The 18,853-nt window shown below is 36.6% G+C and overlaps 1 protein-coding gene across 3 annotated transcripts in view; it reads right to left on the bottom strand.

The window, feature by feature from the left end:
• Positions 1-3,438: 3,438 nt before the first annotated feature.
• LOC118273947 (furin-like protease 2) overlaps positions 3,439-18,853 on the bottom strand; it is a 168,598-nt gene continuing 153,183 nt past the window's right edge. For all 3 annotated transcript variants that reach the window (XM_050707784.1, XM_035591224.2, XM_050707785.1), the window contains 9 exons: positions 17,828-18,135; positions 15,949-17,745; positions 15,636-15,869; positions 14,862-15,020; positions 13,685-13,824; positions 11,481-11,736; positions 9,084-9,175; positions 8,462-8,625; positions 3,439-6,629 (listed from right to left, as the gene is read on the bottom strand). In XM_050707784.1, coding sequence (XP_050563741.1) covers positions 6,459-6,629; positions 8,462-8,625; positions 9,084-9,175; positions 11,481-11,736; positions 13,685-13,824; positions 14,862-15,020; positions 15,636-15,869; positions 15,949-17,745; positions 17,828-18,135 — 3,321 coding nt within the window. In that variant the 3' untranslated portion in view covers positions 3,439-6,458. The remainder of the gene's footprint in view (positions 6,630-8,461; positions 8,626-9,083; positions 9,176-11,480; positions 11,737-13,684; positions 13,825-14,861; positions 15,021-15,635; positions 15,870-15,948; positions 17,746-17,827; positions 18,136-18,853) is intronic.

Here is an 18,853-nt window from a genome sequence, read left to right as displayed (position 1 = left end):
TCAACAATTCACTATCAGAATATAGGCTTCTACATAAAGAGGGTTAGCCATAATCGCCAAGTTTGCCACGCAAGTTGGCGATTGTAGACTAAAGGGTTCAAGGCTTATCATTGATCGCTGGTACCTCGTGTCTGTCAAATATTTAATGATCATTTTTATTATCCAGCATACCTTAACTTAGAGATGCTTAGTGAGACGTAGCATCTAAACTAACACCTTACTTGAACTATTAGGTGTCACTTATAGGTTGGTAAAAATTAAAATGTCGTTATATGCTTAAGATTTATTTCTTTAAAATTTAGGAGAAGTAGATGAAAACGGACAGTAGTCTGTGAGTCCAGTTTTATGATACCCACAAGAAGAAAAACGGTGGTGACAAATGTAATCTACCCTGTCATCACACGGGTTTTGAATCCAAAACAATTAATAACCCCACCGTAATATCTGCGATCCGTTCGTTTACCCACCCTTACTCTATATTTGATATTTTGACCCTTTTAATAAAAGGTTTATCGAGGTCTTTTATTTATATTCGAGTCTTTATTTAATCAATGGTTATTAATTAATGGTGTTAACTGTTAAGGTGTTTGAAAGGGAAGTTTTAAAACGATAAGGGTGCTTGGTTTTGTTAAATACAAATGATAGATACCTGTTTGTAAAGGATATTTGGGTTAAAGGGTTAAACCGTACATACACATAAGTTTTGTTCAGAATATGGTTCTTTGTATTCTTTTAAGTGCAAAACGAATAGTAAAAAATCTTTTATGAAATAAAAATAACAGCATTCTAATATAGTATTTTACAAATCGTAGACTGACAGAAAATACATATTTGGAGGTCCATGTTCATGTATTTGGAGGTAGGTTAAGGTTATTTTAGTCTAATGAAGGCCCTTGAAATGCCTACGTACATATCATTGAGGAAAATGTCTTTAAAAAATTTACTTGTAAACAATAATACCTAATGAGTATTTACCATAAGCGATATTTATGGTATATTTAAGTGTATGTATGCAATGATGTATAAAACTAATACGTCATTGTACTCGTATGTATGTAATGTCTATATGTTGAGTTTGTATGTTATTTATTTATTTCCGAGTACACATCTCGTCTAAATATTTTATTGGTTTTTATTTGTCTGGTAGAAAACCCTATCAGTAATAAGACCGCCTTGTGCCCATTATTGTAATTATTGTATCCAATTTTATTAATGGTACACAATAAAGATTAATCTATCTATCTATTACCTATTTATCTGTTTACCGCAATCATCTTAATTCGTGAACACGACTGTGTTCACAAAGGATAAAATATAAACAAATATATATTAGAAGCCATCTGTTCTAGACTAACTAAACATGGAAACTAACAACTATCTCCCATAACACAATAACCCTTGGAAAATCGATACAAACACATCATCCCATTTCATTAATAACTCTAAGGGTTAAATAAATTACTTTGGTACTTCACCTATGTAAGTAAATTGCGCCTTATGGTGCCAAATGACCCAATTACTTCAGTACGGAGTATTATACCGTGTTCTCTAACCATTAAGCTATTGAATTAGCCCAGTCGATTGAATGGAGCTACGGAAAAATGGGCTCTTGATTAAATTATGTGGTTAAATTGTTTTAACTATTGTTTACCTTTTACCATGTAATAAATTCGTGGTTAGGTATTAGCAGGGGATGTACCCAATTTGCCATGTGCTGAATAATTATTCAATTGAAATTGCATTGACATAGCGATTGATTTCAAGAGTAAGCGCTCTGATCTTTTTAATGCAACAACCAAACATCCTGTCTAATCTGGATATTGTAGCTAACCGTCTTACCTATGTAGAAACCGCCTATAGTCTAGCTATATGAGCAGCAGTTACTGTTGATATTAAACATTTGCTTAGTTTATTCATTATAGATATATGCTTCATACAACACACACCAACCGTAATGACTAACTCCAAGACAGCCACGTATGTCCACTACATTACTATATCAGAAACACAAACAAACAAACATTGCAACAGCTAACTCGCGCACATAACTCACGTTTCGCAGTTAGTTTTAATCAGTCGTTAGCCGGTGGCTCCCCCTAGGATCGTTAACAAATGGCCAGGCAACATTCCGCGACGCAATCCAGATGCGTTTAATAGCTTTTTAACCCAATTATGAAGGCAACTTCATAACTTCATAGGACATTTTGAGACATTCGAATGTCTATATTGTTAATTATAGTGTTCTATGGATTTATAATAGAAATGGTTGTTTTAGTTGTTAATATCATAATCGATATTAATAATAGGTTTTGTTTGTAGGTATTGAGCTATCATCTGCTACGCAACAGGGTGTTCGAACTCTGCACTATAGATATACAGGTAATTTTAGCATTTTAAAACTAAACTAGGATTCTTTTAGCCATAGGTAATAATAATCCCAAGTAACAGGGGCGAGTCTTTTGTTATTATATGCACCGAACACAATTCTGACACTATTTTACTACTGAAACATGCGACTATGTTAGTAATGACGTTATCCCAGACGTCAGAAGGTAGAGATTAATCGTTTACCTATATACCCATATTTTTATTATAGGTAACTATCTTGAGATATACTTAACTAAAAAATTACGATTTACTCACATAAATGTACTAAGAAAAGCTCTTTTAGTTACGAGTCACAGAGGGACTCTTCATCATGAACAGCGTGCACAGACGCGGCGACGTCACGCAACCTACTATTGTATTGTTGTAACCTACTATTGGTTATTGGTTAGTCCTTGCGTTGGCGCTGGTGTTGCGCGTCCATCATGCCTTAGAGCTTTTCTCAGTATATTTACGAGAGATTTACCCATATATTGGCAATTTTGATCTCATTATACCGTTAACACCATTTTATTATGATTTTGATATCATGTTTTTGTAGACACTTTACTTACATACGAAATCCTATCAAGCAGGTATTGGCATCTGGTTTCTAGGGATCGGCGTGTAGTCTAAATGTTAATGCGTGGACACGGGACAATACTATGCAAATATCATCTGCCTATATTGAACCGTAATGTATGCGGTCGGCCCAGCGCCCGAACTATAATACTTGCAATACCTGTGTATCTATGTTTTTATTTATTTTGTTGGTTATATACTGTTTTATTTGAAATGTAATATTTTTCTTGTAAAGTCACTTGGTTGGTATTAAATATGAGTTTAAATAAGAAATAGGTATGGATTTTAGAGTCGGAGATGTATTTAGGTTTGTATTAAAGAAATTCTCAGTAGTGGCAGGATCCATTATCATTTTATTATAGAGTTTTTTAGGAATGAGTAAGTAGACAAAGATCAGAATATTTCTCTTTATCCTTTGACAAACCTAAGTATTGAATTACCTGTGAATCTTGTGGTCCAATACTTGACGTTAGGGGTAGTAAATAAAAACCATTTTTCGTTGACACAGACTTCCTTTTTATTACAAATATTAATTGCACATAAGAACATTTCATACAAAAATATATTCTTAATTAAAAAGATTCCCACTAAAACAAACTAGAAAACCGCAATATAGATCGATATTACATAAATACAATAATTAGAAAATTTTGATTATATGTCATTAGTGGAAATGCAAAAATATTTTATCAAATCAGATGTCAAGAAGTTTCCCTAATTATAAAACAGAAATTATAATATTTTTTGTTTAATTATACAATTTGTTTCCTAATAACTTATTTCTGAGTACGTTTTAATTGACCAAACTTCAAGCCAAAGTAACATCGAGGCATTCATCCATTAAAATACAATTAGAATTTATTTATTGACAATATTCTCTTTATTTATCAACAATTCAACAATCTAGCTAACTTTATATACAGGGTGGTGGAACATGGTAACATTACATCTTTGACTTGAAACAATTTCTCTATGGCCGTCGACGCGACGGACGCTAGTATTGCGTATATCGTCCTATAGTATCATATCACATATTTTATAGTTATAACATACCTGTCATATAAAAACATATAAATTTTGAGACTTTATACAAATTGAGATTGAAATTTGTGACAATTGTATTATAATAATTACATTATTTATCATTAAATATAAAAATCTAAATTCTAAAAATATACCTAGTCGGCAGAAATAAATGAATGATTATTTTTTACTAATTACAAATTATAAACTAAGAAGCTTTACTACTTATAAAATAAAGTTAAAATTATGACGAGTCAAGGCATATATTTTAGGACTATGTAAAAAATTGTCTAGTAGAATCAACATTTTTTAAACTATATTTTTAGCCAACGTCAACTTGAACAGGTTCAAAATTAATAATTGTACAATTTTTAAAACGCTATGGTAACTTTGGGCCTATCAACTAAATTACAATTAAAATACGTTTAATTACAAGTATAGGGTCGTAGCGCCATACTAAGAGAGCTCCTCAGATCTTAAACCAGATTCTACGTTACAGTATATTGTGGCATGGCTTATGGCTTATTTCAATGACTTTCGGTGGAAACATGTTTACCGATAACCAACGACATGCGTCTATACACATATTTTGTAGCATGTTGTATTTTAGCCCCTTTTAGGCAACAGCAATAAAGACTCTTAAGGCAACGTTTTAAAATCTAAATTTGCATAACTGCCTATATAAGTGTTCTATGGACAGAGGTTCCAAAACAGTCCTTAGGTAACAATTAAACAATAATGCAATTAAGACGCTCAAGTAAGTAATGTTCTAGAATAATAAACAAAGCAACGTCCGTGATGTTATTGACGCAGTGTTGTTTGCGCGACAGAGAGGGAAGATAACACATGTTGTAATGCAAATTACCTCAGTGGCTAACATCAAAGGCAGGTTTGATTAAGTCGAGTGAGCTAAGTCAAGATGTACCGGCAAACATGAAGCCACTAATAAGGACTGTGTTCCTTAAACATAGGTACGAAACTTAGCACAAATCTATTATAGTCTTAATCGATTATAGTATATTTTCTGGACGTTTGGAAGTCGTTTGTAATCTGTATGGTTACTGTATAAATGATATGGAATGGATTCTTTACGCGACGTCCTGTGTGAGCGATCTAGAAGCGAAAGCGAAGCGGTGCGGTGACACGCGAATTCAACGCGATGCGGTGTGACTGTATGTGAATCGTTTCATTCTGTTTTTGTTTTCGATATTATAAACAAAAATGTGACGGCACCGCGTCCAGTTCGCGTGAAAATATCAAGCCAATTGATCGTCAATAGATTTTGTCAGTTTGTTGTTTTCGCGTCGCGCCGCACCGTATCGCCTTCGCGTCTAGATCGCTCACGCAAGGCGTCACGTCAGCAAATCTCCGAGTTAATGTTGAAGGAACACTTTGACATTACATCGTCCAAGTATCACAATGCTAAGTGTGGTCGAAACCATCGCTACACGAACTTCTTTGTTCAACTTACAATTTTATAACTACCTATATTACATACATACATAGTTATTTATAAATACGAGACTTTAGTACTTCGAGTGTGGTTCGACATAATACGGACAAATTTTGAATTAATTTCTTATTACTAGAATTGGTGTTATATTTTCTTTTATAGAAAAGAACACGTCAAGCTGGGCGTTCGTTAAAATAGTCCATTTCTTACGTCATAATAAATAGCTACGTATTTGTTTCGATAAATTGATCTACTCGGGACATCCTTTGTCGGTATTATGGTCGAGTACTGGCGTTCATTGGAGAGCAGATGCCTGCGTTTACAAAGCAGACACCTTCACCAAATATTTAGCACAAACTGTAAGCTAAAGTCACGATATATTCTGTAAACTTGTGTCATAAGGCAAGGTAAGTACGGACATTTTATCGATCGATAGAAGATAGTCGAGTAAATAAATTAACTATAACAGAAGTAACTACATCGTATTGACTATGTCGATAAAAAGTCCGCGCTGTACACTACACGCTTTACATGTTTCCTTGGCTTTCACAAAGCCTTTAAAAAGGGTCTGTTAGACCCTTCAACACAAATATTAATAACTGGTCCTCCTTTAAAACACAATAAAGAAATGAACAATAGTTCAACTTGTATCGAGTCGGCTTTAAACTGGAATAAACTAGCGAAGTTGACTTACTGCTTATGTCTCTATGGGTAATTAAGAACAACTAAAGATTTCAATAACTAGGAAGTTGTGACCGTACATCACTTATTGACTTACCTACGCTCGTGGCGGGTTCACTTGACTCTGTACCTCTACCTTGGAATTAAAGCAATAGTATTTGTCGACACTCGGCAGCGAAGACATTTATTTTGTATGGCAAATTTTAGTTCCATAAGTGACCGCTAGAGGCGCTGTAAACTTTGTCATACAAAATTACTATTAAATAGTGACAAAATTGCATTTTGTGAACTCATGGTAAAGGTACAGATGATAAAACGATACGTCATAAACTTACTTCTAGGATCACAGCGCGCGCTATGTGGATGTGGAATCTTTGAGGAGTGGTTCGTGCTCGTACTCGACGGGTCCCTCCTGGTCCGTGCACGACGTCAGCACGGTGAAGTCGACGTCCGTGCGTGGCAGCCGGGAGTACTCGACGCCGCGCACACTCGTCTTCCTCGTCTTCTTCTCGCGAGGACTGTGCGCCTGTGGAGATACAAGGTAATTTAGATTCTTATTTTACCTTATATATACCTGATTACATCCCTAGCAAATATGGTATCGTGTATATTTTTCCACAATGAACAAATATATTTTCTATGCCGCAAGAAAACTAGCTTTACATTAAAACTGCACCTACCTTTCAAGCTTTAAAAAACACTATCAAATAACTGAAATATATAAAAATAATACTATTTTTTATACACTCCAAAATACTCAACACGACATTCATTTCTCATTCTTTCTATTCCTCTCATCTCAAAATATGCGGTCCTTTGGTACGGCCAGATAAAACAACGATTCCTAAAACTTCCTCGTTCATCAGCATATGAAAATAAAAGGGAATAACTTTGTGTACTAAGTTTATTATTCCAACAATATAAAATAAGTATTTATGTGACATCAAACGACATACTGACATTAATGAGGATATCCGCATACAGTATGAATGTTTATAGATGTATGGGTCGTTGTTATGCTTTATTAGTATCATGTGATGAGAGATTGGATAAAAGATTACATTTATAACGTGGGCCAATTTCTACCAGATCTATATAAGCAACGTCTTTCCACTTTAGTTTTTCAACTAAGTTTTCGAATCATAAAGTACATACATAACATATTTAAGTCTTTGACTGCTAATAGAAAATTGATGAAAGCAAATTCTCCGCTAACGTCGGTCACCGGTGACCACACACGGTTTTCAATGTGTTAAAATAAATACTAAGATTTGCTCATGTATCATAGATTCCGTATATAAAGACGAATTCTTTTTTACATATTATAACCAAATACAGAGTACACAAACACCTAATTACTCGGGAATTGGGCCCGTAACACGTAGCGCAATGACTTGTCTTACGACTATGAACTATAACTATAGTTTCTAACCTCTAAACCAGTGCTATGAGATGAGCCAAATATTATTGAGCGCGTGTCTACCAAGAGAACAGAAACCTAAATTATATGGGATTAGCGTACATTTTGACACTTATCAATGTCATTCCCATAGGTACATTGAGTTTTCTATTCTTTTAGTAGACAAGCGCTTAAATGTAGACAAGCGCTTAAATGGCCGTTTTGGCTAAGCTCTCTCTGTAAGGAAAAAATCTATACTAAAGATAAAAAGCGTATGACTATATCTATTCGTAAAGACGAAACTGATTGGTCTATTCTCTATTATTTAGAAGAAGATTTATTAATGTTAATCGCAGATAAGCCGCAGTTTCATTGCTTAACTGACGTTGACCGTACTTGAGTGACCGCGTAAGGTCGTTTATTGTTTACTTTTTTCTCTTTAAACGCTCTCATTATAGATAGAATAATATGGTAGACTAAGGATTTAAAAACAGTTGAGACTATTCGTATGACCTTTTCGAAATAAGTGTAGAGAGGTGAAGAAATCTTGAGAAGAGATTTAATAAAGATAATTACTATTTACAAGCCTCTGCTTATGACTTTTTCTAACTAGTGGAAAATATTTTTATATATTTAAAATAACTTTGCACCACACTAAGATTTTATTATGTGTCGTAGATGCGTTTACAAACATCACATCACATACTCTTGACACCCACACAATTTGTGGATCAAAGAGTTGGTCCGAGCAGGAATCGAACCCGTCACACATTGCGGGGCAGTCACCGTGCCAACCGTGCAGTATGTCTCCTTTTCTAATTTCAACCAGATTATATTAGAGATTGCATTCACTAACAACGTATCCACGTTACGAAAAACACTAATATATCAAAAAGCAGTCCCTGAAAAAGAACAACAATACAGTACAATAAGGATAAAAGGCTTCCTATGACACGTACCTGTAACACGACCAGTACTGTAATGAACAGGCCGACGGCCGCCGCGCACACCGCGATCGTCACCACGGCCACGCTGGGCGCGGTGTCAGCGCTCGGCGCGGTGTGCAACGCGCCCCATTCAGCGATACGGCGCTTGCCTGCCACCGACGAGTTTATGCACTCGCCTGGTGAGAACGATAAAAATTTGTACAACGTTTTTCCAAAATAATAACGTTTCGCCAAGCCGTGCTTAGACTTTCAGAATTTATGGTAGGTCCGAGTAAACTCACAAATATTGAAATATGTGTATGGCGACTTTAATATATGTACAAATGCATTTTATTATTTATACTAAGATTTTCATGTTATCATTTCAGGTGCCGGAGATGAAAAGGAACTTCAAAGGGCGAAGAATTTTAGATGACCATACTTGGAATAAAAACTGACATGTGGATATGATTTAGGTGTGTATAGCTTCATCATATTTTCTTTAATGTTTTTATCATAATAAGCAACACACATAAGACGTCCACAGCTGGACATAGGCCTTCTCCACCCAATGACTTCAGGATAGGTCAGTTGGAAGCAAGGTAAAAAGTCCATTATTTATATGTATTTTTTATAGTTAAATGAAATGGCTTACCGTTCTCAGGATTACAATGGCAACAGTCTGTCGGTGGCGTGGAGTTGGTGACACCGCGTTCTGAACAGCACGGCACGCATTGATTGTTTAACCTGATAAAAAAAAAACTAATTATATTATCGTAATTATGAACTTCAAATTCAAAAGGACCAAAGGACCAAATTTTTGGTTGTAACAAAAATCTTATAACTGTTACAGGTAGCATCTGGGAAAAGTGAAATTGAATAAACTAAAGGACTCGTTTCGAAAGATGTGGTTAAAAGAAAGACAAGTTGAGTCGAAGACCATTTTCGGCGGAACCACGTAAGAAGCAACAAGAAGGCAAAGGACTTTGGTCCTTTTGAGTTATCGAAAGAGTAACACTAAAAAATATATCCGTCTTGAAAGACAAATCTTACAATATTCGTCTTAACGACCAAAATCGCAAAATACTCGTCTCGGCGGACCAAATTTTTCGTCTTGAACGACTAAAAATCTTTGTCTTGGAGGACCAAAAATAACAAACATATTAGTCTCGGTCGACCAGAGATGATACATTTTACGCCTTAAAGACTGCAAATATGTAAAAAAATATTTCAAAGGACCAAATTGAAAATAATCGTGAAGCAGTAGGAAATATTGCAAAGAAAATATACACATTTGAATAAACTCAAACCTTTTTTTATTTTTAAACCTATGTATTAGCGACTAGGCACTTGAGTAGGTAACTTAATTACCTAAGCAACTTGAGTATTTACACACTTATATGTATTTAAAGAGGCACTACGCCTGTCTAAAGTGACGACGCTTATGTAAATTCAATGCACTCTAGGGAATCACTACTTCTACCTATCTTGCAAACCAGCTAATACATTTAAGTGGGGAAGCATATTCCTTTAATAAATTGGTGCTATTGGATTTCTACAAACACGATTAGATTGCGGTTGGACATGTCACAACTATATTCAGGCTTCGACCTCATTGGTTTAATAGAACGTGGTCCTTATAGTTTTTTTTGTAAATTAATCTTTTACAAGCCTAATCAGTATCAAGTAATAAATCAGTGAAAAGAAAATTAATGTCCCACGTTAAATCCATTCAAAAATTGAATTACCTACTACTAGACAGATTGAAATAAAATTGTAATAAAAATATACCTAAACTGTTAAGTCTTTTACCCATTAGAATATCTTAAAAATTCAACAAAACACTGAAGTAAAGTTAAAAGTTTAATGTTTTCACCAGAAGTATAAAATTAGATTCCAATAACACGAACTATTCACGGAATTCTTGGTAAAATTGTTAACAGTAAGCGTTGAAGTGTTTCTTGTCGACACTTGTAAACGTGTCAGTGTCCTTCAAAGAAAGAGGACTCTCCACTCCGTACCTTTGCCCCGAGATGTGGGGTCTAAGGAGAAGTGTTGTGGAGCAAAACTGTTTCTTACGAGTGAAATGAAATATGTTAGTAACATTTTGTGGAAAGTTATTGAGGTTGGAATCTGTGCTGCATTTATCTTAGTTCGTGACAGAAAAACTATACAGAAATTATGGAGCTTTGTACCTATGATATTTTTCGAAAACTAAAACTAATCTTATTTCAAACGATAAGTACCAAATGATCTTGGTTGGAGTGAATATAAAATACGAAAGAGTTACTTTCGTAGAAGATTAGAACCTATACTATGGCGTTAATATATAGAGTGTATCGCAACACTATTTATTACAATGGGTTGACTACATGCACTGTTTGATACGGTAAACTAACAGACTTGAAAAACGTACAACAAAACCCTGAATAATTTCAAAACAATATGTAACATAACTCCCAAAATTTGTTCAGAAAATCTAAACTCTTTTCATCTAAAATATAAACGATAACTGTAAAGTCTATTTGAGCATGTGCTCTCGACATATTTCTGGCTACTCCACGGCACGAGTAACTGGGCTGTTTCACTCGCAATTTCATACATAGCCCGCGCACGAAAGTAACCCGAAACTTATGACCCACCTGTCGAGCCAACCGGTGAAACACGTGGCCAAATTGAACAGGTTCACGCAAAATTTTCAAAAGACTATTTATTGGGTTAATTTTTAAATAATTTTAAGGTTTTAAGTCATTGTTGTAATTAATACTAGGCAAAACCGTTTCATAATTTACCATGACAAGTATAGTTAGATAGGAATATCAGATAAATAAAATCTCTTTTGAAAACGTGAACCTTCGGAAGTTTTTAGAGCTTAATCTGGAATCGAAAACGAATAAACAACACGATGAAATTATAACGAACAAACACTTACATTAAATTTTACGAAATGTAAAAAGTTATCCTTTTTAAATTACTCATCACTGGTACCAGACAATCTTTTAAAACAACATCAATTTAAAAACAACACAGGTAAGATCCAAGTTGCACTAACCTGTCAATTCTCAGCGGCCTAGAGCACGTGGTACAGCTGAACTGGCCGGGTCCGGAGCACGTTCGACAACTCGCGTCACAGCTGCGGCACGTGCCGCTGGTCGCGTCATAGTACTGAGAGCCGAGGCACTCCATGCACAGCCCACCGTCCAGCATGAAGCGGGGCGGACACGACTTGCAGTGGAGCGGACCGGAGCCGTCACACTCGCGGCAGTAATGGTGACAGTGGCGGCAACCGCCTGGGCTTTGGTAGAAACCTGGGAGGAAAGAAAATTATTGTTTAGATGAAAAATAAATAGTATATTCCTAAACAGTTATTGCACAGATTTCCGTTTCTCTGTACAAGAAATGTCCTACACTTACATAGATATTTTCTCCTAAATGGTGCTTTAACAAATATAGTCATCAACAGACTCTAAATCAGAACAATAATTTGTATACAACACAATCAATAATTATCTATCTTGAGAGTCTAGAATCAAACTAGAAAGGAAACCCAGCTTCTGCATAAACTAGACAGTATTTTTAGGATTCTATATCTCGTATATTAATATATCCAAGTGTGTAAGTTATGCTATTATGATAGTAATGATTTTACACTATAGACGATTAAATAAATAAATAAACGTCCCTCCGTCACCTATTTTATGAAACTCAATACCAAAAATCTTTATAAGTTCAAGACCTCAGACATATAAATACAGATGCGCAAACCCGCTTGAAAATTGAGCACACGTGAGACTCAGAATTCAGTGGAGACTCTTCAGAAGCTACTTGAGACCGCAAGATGCTTACTGTGATAAATCTCTTTCAGTTTAACCAAACGTAAGGGGTGACAAATTGTTTAGTAATAGTTTGTTTTATTTTTAAACGTTAGTTATAAAACATCATTTGTTCAAATGTGCAGTCGTATGATTAAGATTAGAAATAAGTATTATGTTGCCTGATTCTGATTTTATTATTCAATAAAGATATCTATGTCGATACTAAACTTATCTTATTTACATCGACTTTCTTAATTATTATATTGATTTAAATATACGACTTTCTTATATTGATTTAAATCAAACAAATAAAAAAATCTAACTGCTCACAATACATGTGTCAGCGTATGTACATGCACACCTTTGACGATCCCAAATAGAATTATATAATCGAGGTTAAAAATTGTAACAGAATAACTGCAATGTTTGCGCATCAACAACATTCCCAAACATAACCCACTATCAATCTAACTAATCAAGAATTGTATCACAAGTTATTTATACCATCAACAAAATACCTAATATTATGGGCCTCTTTGTTACCCTTCAGCGCAACATCTCCATTAATCTCGTGTATTGTGCTATCCCCACTAATCAATAATGAGGATAAACATATTTCGTTGTTTTCCCTCACACAATTCATTAGTAAGAAATGTTGTAATAAGTAACTGGGAAATATTCGGTTATCTCCTTTTCTATCGTTATTCGTTTACGGAATATAGTATTAATTCATTATTTATTACTAAATGACCACTTGGTCCTTTGAGACGAGATTCAAAAGTTTGATTTCTATTTAGATTTTAGCATGAGATATCTAATAATAAAATATCGACTGCACGTTTGTTGCAGTGGTTGGGCCCTGGGCTGATTGTACGTAAAATTATGTGTTTGTAATTTGTAAATAGACCCACAACACAGAAGGGCTTCTTCTCGCATTACAGATATACTGTACCCTTCTCGAATAAACCAACCCGAACCGGCCAATGAGCGCCAAACGCGCTCTCATTTTGATAACTTTAAACGTCAAGCAAACTTTACTTAGGTTACATTAGGTACCTATTGTAAAACGTTTTGAATATGAGATCAACTGATCAATTATCTAAGCATATCTAGTTTCAAAGACATTTAATACATTAGGTAACCGGGTCAGTGGGTCATCTTCCGACATACTGGTTGGCTTTTTTTTTTGAGGGGGAAAATCATCCAATGACTTCTCCCACCTTGGGCGAGGCGAGAGGGAGTGTCAGACTCTTACTGACTAAAAACCACCCCGTTCCTTCTCCTGCTTTTCGAGCCGAAGCCCCGGTAAACCCGCTAGGTAGTCCGCAGCTTCGGAACACTGGTTGGCTAGCAATACCACCTTTTATTTTGTGTACCATACTACCCCGAGTATTCCGATGATTTTGTTGAGTATACTTCTATAAATGTTAAGCTATCTCACCTTGTGGGCACTCCGGATGGCACTCTCCAGCGGCCAGCCGCCATCCCTCAGGACACGAAGCGCACTGGTCCCGTCTCGGCCCAATACAGGTGCGACACGACAGGTAGCACTTTGAACACGTGCCGCGGTCCGCGTAGTACCTATCGATGATATTTTTGCTTAATAACTTCGTATATAGAAAAATATTTAATTCGAAGAGATTTTGTTTTCTTCGAAACTTGATGTCTACAACATTACTCTATTAAGGTTTAATGGTGTCTAAATGTGAATGAGGAATTGGTAAACCGTTTGCAAAATTTATTTTTATTTTAGAAGATATTTGTAAACGAGTAAATGGCACAGAAAGACGAATTAAGGAAAAATTTTAATTAATACACATTAAATGTTATTTCGTGTGTATAGGTAATTAAAAATTTTATTATATTTCCCGATGATAATAATCTTGAATGACGTTTACCAAGAAAACTATAACACAAACATCTATCCTTCCCTCAATGTTGTTGTCAATCAAACAAACACCCCTTATTTTCTTCCCCTTTAAGTTCAATTTTCATAAACAAATAAATCCACTCTCGCATTTACTATATTAAGTAAATATGGTGAGAATTGAGTTCCAGTAATTACGAATAATCCTTTAACAACAGATTATAAAATCACTACCGAGAATTTCCATTGGAGGTTTTGAAAATTAAAAATATTATTTGTCCATTCAAACATTTTTAGCATCAGGCGACGTCACTTAAATAAATTACAACTGTAGGTAGGGCTGTCACGCTTTTAGTCTTTAATGTTTAATTTTACTTTAAAAAAATATACAATGTGTCGGAAATAAAGAATGGTTGTCCTCGAGCTACCTTTTTTTATGAAGCATAATGTTAACCCTGGTTTATGCCGGAGGCAACTGAGTTGTGCCTTCAACGCCCTCTGTCAGAACTTGACTTGCCTGGTCAAAGGTCACGCTTTTTTATCCTAGATAGAGTAGCTGCATACATATTAAACCCACTTTTTGCTAATTATTTTATGAGTCCCGTGTATGGCTCGACCGTACTGGAGCGGAACCGACTGGTGCAAATCCGTAAGTTGTATTGTATTGAAAAACAAAATGCTTTTAACAACAAGTCCACCTTTAAGCATATGTTTATAAAGAGTTTTAGACAAAATAAATAACATAACATACCCATCAGCACAAGAAGTCCTGCAGGCTCCGGACTGCAATCGCAGTGTGCTGGCGCACGAAGTACAGTTCAGTCGCGACACACAGTCCGAGCACCCGTGCATGCACCGTGCACAGCGACCAGCCTCGGCGTAGTAACCTTTACTGCATTCTGGTACACATCTGTGTATGAAACAAGGAATTCATATCACGGACATAAGAAACATGTCTTTCAATAAAAACATTATGATAGCTCACACACAAAGCAGCAACAACAAATTGTGTACAACACAAACAATTGCTACAACGTAAATAATTTAATATTTATATAGAATTTAAATACTTGTAGTGAGCCAATGTCATCGGCAATTTCTACACTAAAAACTACCAATCGATAAATTAAGTACATTAAAAATTACAATTAAAAAAAAATTATACACGGCATATTAATTTTAAAAACTTGAACAAAGGAATGAACGAGAGTGCTACATTTACGCATACATACAGCAACCAAAAACACATACAAATAATGCAACACAACATGATTACAAATGTTGACCTTACTCATTAGTTAAAAATAAACACACATCTCGGCCATGACCACGTGGATGCAAAACGTGGTTCGTTAAGGTTCCCGTGTGAAAATTAAATGGAATAACATTACCTAAGGGGAAAAGCTTTCATACTGGGCAGAAAACGCGTTCCATATTATTTTCTTTCAAATAGTTGCAAAAGCAAAATCGTGTTAGTAACCAATATAATTCTGCCTGATCAAGTTTATGATAGCAATCTACTCACTTGTAATCCTGTAGTAAGTTTGGATTCGGACACGTAAGGCAATGTCCTTCATTTTCACCGTAGCACGAGTCGCAAGCCGGGTTACATCTCTTACATTTCTGATCTACTGCAAATTCACCTGCACTGCATTTGTCGCTACCCACAGGCATACATTTTCCTTTTTTGTTAAGTTCCCATTTCGGTTCACACGAGAGGCAAAACGCACTCGTGCAGGTTGAGCAACCAACGGGACATCTAAAAACAAATTAAAACCATCACAAACGAGGTCACATCGGTTTATATTAAAATAACATTGAAATAAATATATACGAACCTCATACACTCTTTCCTCTTTTTGTCGGCGTAATACGCTGGAGGACATGACGTAACACATCGCCCGTCTAATGCATAAGTCGACGGATGACAGGTCACGCACTGCGTTTCCCCGGGCCCTTGGCAAGTGTCACAGGATTCGTGACATTTTGCGCACATATCATCTTCAGTCTCATAGTGAGAGGGCGGACACGATGCCATACACGTTCCGTCATGAAGCACGAGATGATGTTCACAAGACGTGCAACCATCAGCTCGCTCGGAACAAGTGGCACAGTGAGCCGCACATGGTCGGCAAACGGAAGCCTCGCTGTCTTCCCAGTATCCGTCTGGACATTGTTGCAAGCAGACAGCAAGGTCTGCTACTAGTAAGTGTGCTGGGGCACAAGTTAAGCACGAGTCCTGCCCCGGGCCCACGCAAGTCTCGCAAGACTCGTGACACGGCCAGCACACTCCACCTTGGTTAGCGTAACTTCTTGGAGGGCAACGAGAAACACAAGAGTCATCCAGACGGTAGTGCTTGCACGCAATACATTGAGTAGGTCCTTTTCCATAGCATCCTTGAGAATCGCATTCGGGATCACAGTCATGCATGACGCGCTTGTCATTACTATCAGCGAGGACATTCTCCCCATGCGGAGAAGGGACGTTATGTCCATCGAGGCGAGCTACCGCCTTTTCCGGGTCTGACCCGGCGGCGAATAGATTTGGAAAGTTTTGATAGTTGGCAAACGCGTCAGTGTTGTAAAAAGAATCCCCGATAGTTTCATAGCCGTCTGCGGCGGTGGGGAAAGCAAAAGGCGGCGCTACTGGCGACGGCCTTTTTGTTCTTAATCGTACTGGGTCAACTGATGTTCCATAGAATATAAGTTGCCACTTTTTAAGTATGCCAGCTTGGTTTACATGCCTGTTGCCAGCATTTACTATTTGTAGCGTCCATCTACCTTCAGCATGTTCACCCCAGAAGTGAACACTTAAGAAGGGCCAATCATCAAAGTTAGAACTAACAACATCGCGTGGTCTTTCAAACAGCAATGTTGACACAGTACCCATTGGAGATGTTAAAAGTATACGTAGATTACCTCTAGGGAAGAACCTTAATGATATTTTACATTGAACATGTTCAAGATAACGCACTTCATTAACTGTAGAACTGCACCCATTAACGTCCATATGCGCAGACAGGGTGTAACCAAATGTTGATTCTATCTGCTTATCTTCGTTAATTTCTTGAGACTTACAAATATGTTGAGGAGGTACGGACACCCATTGTTCTGCTAAACTGACCATTTCAGAAGCATCCATAAGACCGTACCCGAATTTGTGACTTACTTTCCTCTTGACTCCGTTAATGATCCAACCTCCTTCTTTCTCAAGAGGTTGAGGTCGAGACGTCATTACAACTAAATATTGCATATCTCTCCATGTGAGTTCAGGGTTTGCTTCTAGGGCTAAAGCACAAATACCAGCCGCAAGGGGAGCGGAGGCCGAGGTACCTGTATGTTCTACTGTACAAATGTGGTCGGATCTTAACCTGCCGTCCATGTCAACGGTGGCGACACTCTTATCGTGTCCCGGGGTACCCGAGCTGTACGTAGTAGCTAAGGTAGAAGAGCACTCCTCTAGATACCAAGGTTTATAACCACCTTGAGTAGCACTAGAAATAGATAACGTAAATATACTGTTCGTATAGCCGTCACAATTACAAGAGTCTGTATGTCTTCCACCGTTTCCTGATGCCCATACAAATATGGACCCTTTACCGCGACGACCACTAGTGACTCCGTAGATGAAGGCTCTAAAAAACAAAAGAAAATAGTTAGTAGCCATTTTGTATTTCTACACCCATATTTTTGAATCAGAAAGAAATCAAGCTTTACCTTCTGGCAAGTGGTCCTGGCCCGTCAACGGTTTTTCCATCATCTTCTGGTCCCCAGGAAGCGCTGTATATATCGATGTGGTCTGGGTTGAGACCTAAAGCTCTGGCTTCAACGGCATCATTGACGACACCGTCCAACATCCTTACACCACCAATACTCGCATTGTAGGCAATGCCTACACCGCAGTACTGATTGTAGGCAACTGCAGCAACCTCACCAGCACATCGCGTGCCGTGCTTGTTGTCACCGTTGTCTTGTGGCATTGGATCCTCATCATTGCCATTGATGTCAGTAGACGCGTTGGGATCCTACGAAAAAAAAAAACATTCAAAAGATAGAATTAACAAACGAAAAGCCAAATATTAATTCGCAAAATTCTGTTTTCCCAATGAATATGCAAACAAAATGGAAGATACTTTCATGGAATTCATTAATTTTGATGCCAATACATTTACTGTTCATAATTCGGGACGTTCTGATAATTCACTTTATAGCATTTCGACGTTTCCTACCGCACGCTTGTAATTATCTCTAATGAAATTAATACCTAAGATAATTCAAAGTATTTATTTTCCTTTCCGTAAACAACTGGACGTTATGGAAATTGCTTGCTCTTTTTCCGAACGGGAACGTTGACTATAATGCTCTCATAATAATAATAATTTCGTAGTAGCTGTGTTGCAACGTTGAAGTGGCTTATACCAATTCAGTTTTACGAGTGCATTTAAAATTTACAATGTACTAAAAAAGCTTTTATATTTTAGTTAATTTTTCAAAACGAACACCAAACTATCCCTAAAGATGGTTTACTCGCATTTTTTCTTAGGAGCAACGAGCAACGTTCTAGATTTTTCTACGAACATGAACACCACGTAACTCACTTTGAACGCCTAAGTTACTAACTTAATATGCGGGCAGCTTATCTTTAGTGCTAAACCTTTACAACAGTTAGTTGAACCGATAGTATTATCAGTCTATATTAACGGCTCTCTACGGCGCTAGTTACTGGTGTGTAACTTATCGATA

This window comes from Spodoptera frugiperda, chromosome 3, assembly GCF_023101765.2.
Source record: "Spodoptera frugiperda isolate SF20-4 chromosome 3, AGI-APGP_CSIRO_Sfru_2.0, whole genome shotgun sequence".
In the NCBI taxonomy this organism is placed as follows: Eukaryota; Metazoa; Arthropoda; class Insecta; order Lepidoptera; family Noctuidae; genus Spodoptera; species Spodoptera frugiperda.
The sequence above is the reverse complement of the archived record's forward strand: the minus strand, read 5'-3'. Positions and strand labels throughout refer to the sequence as shown.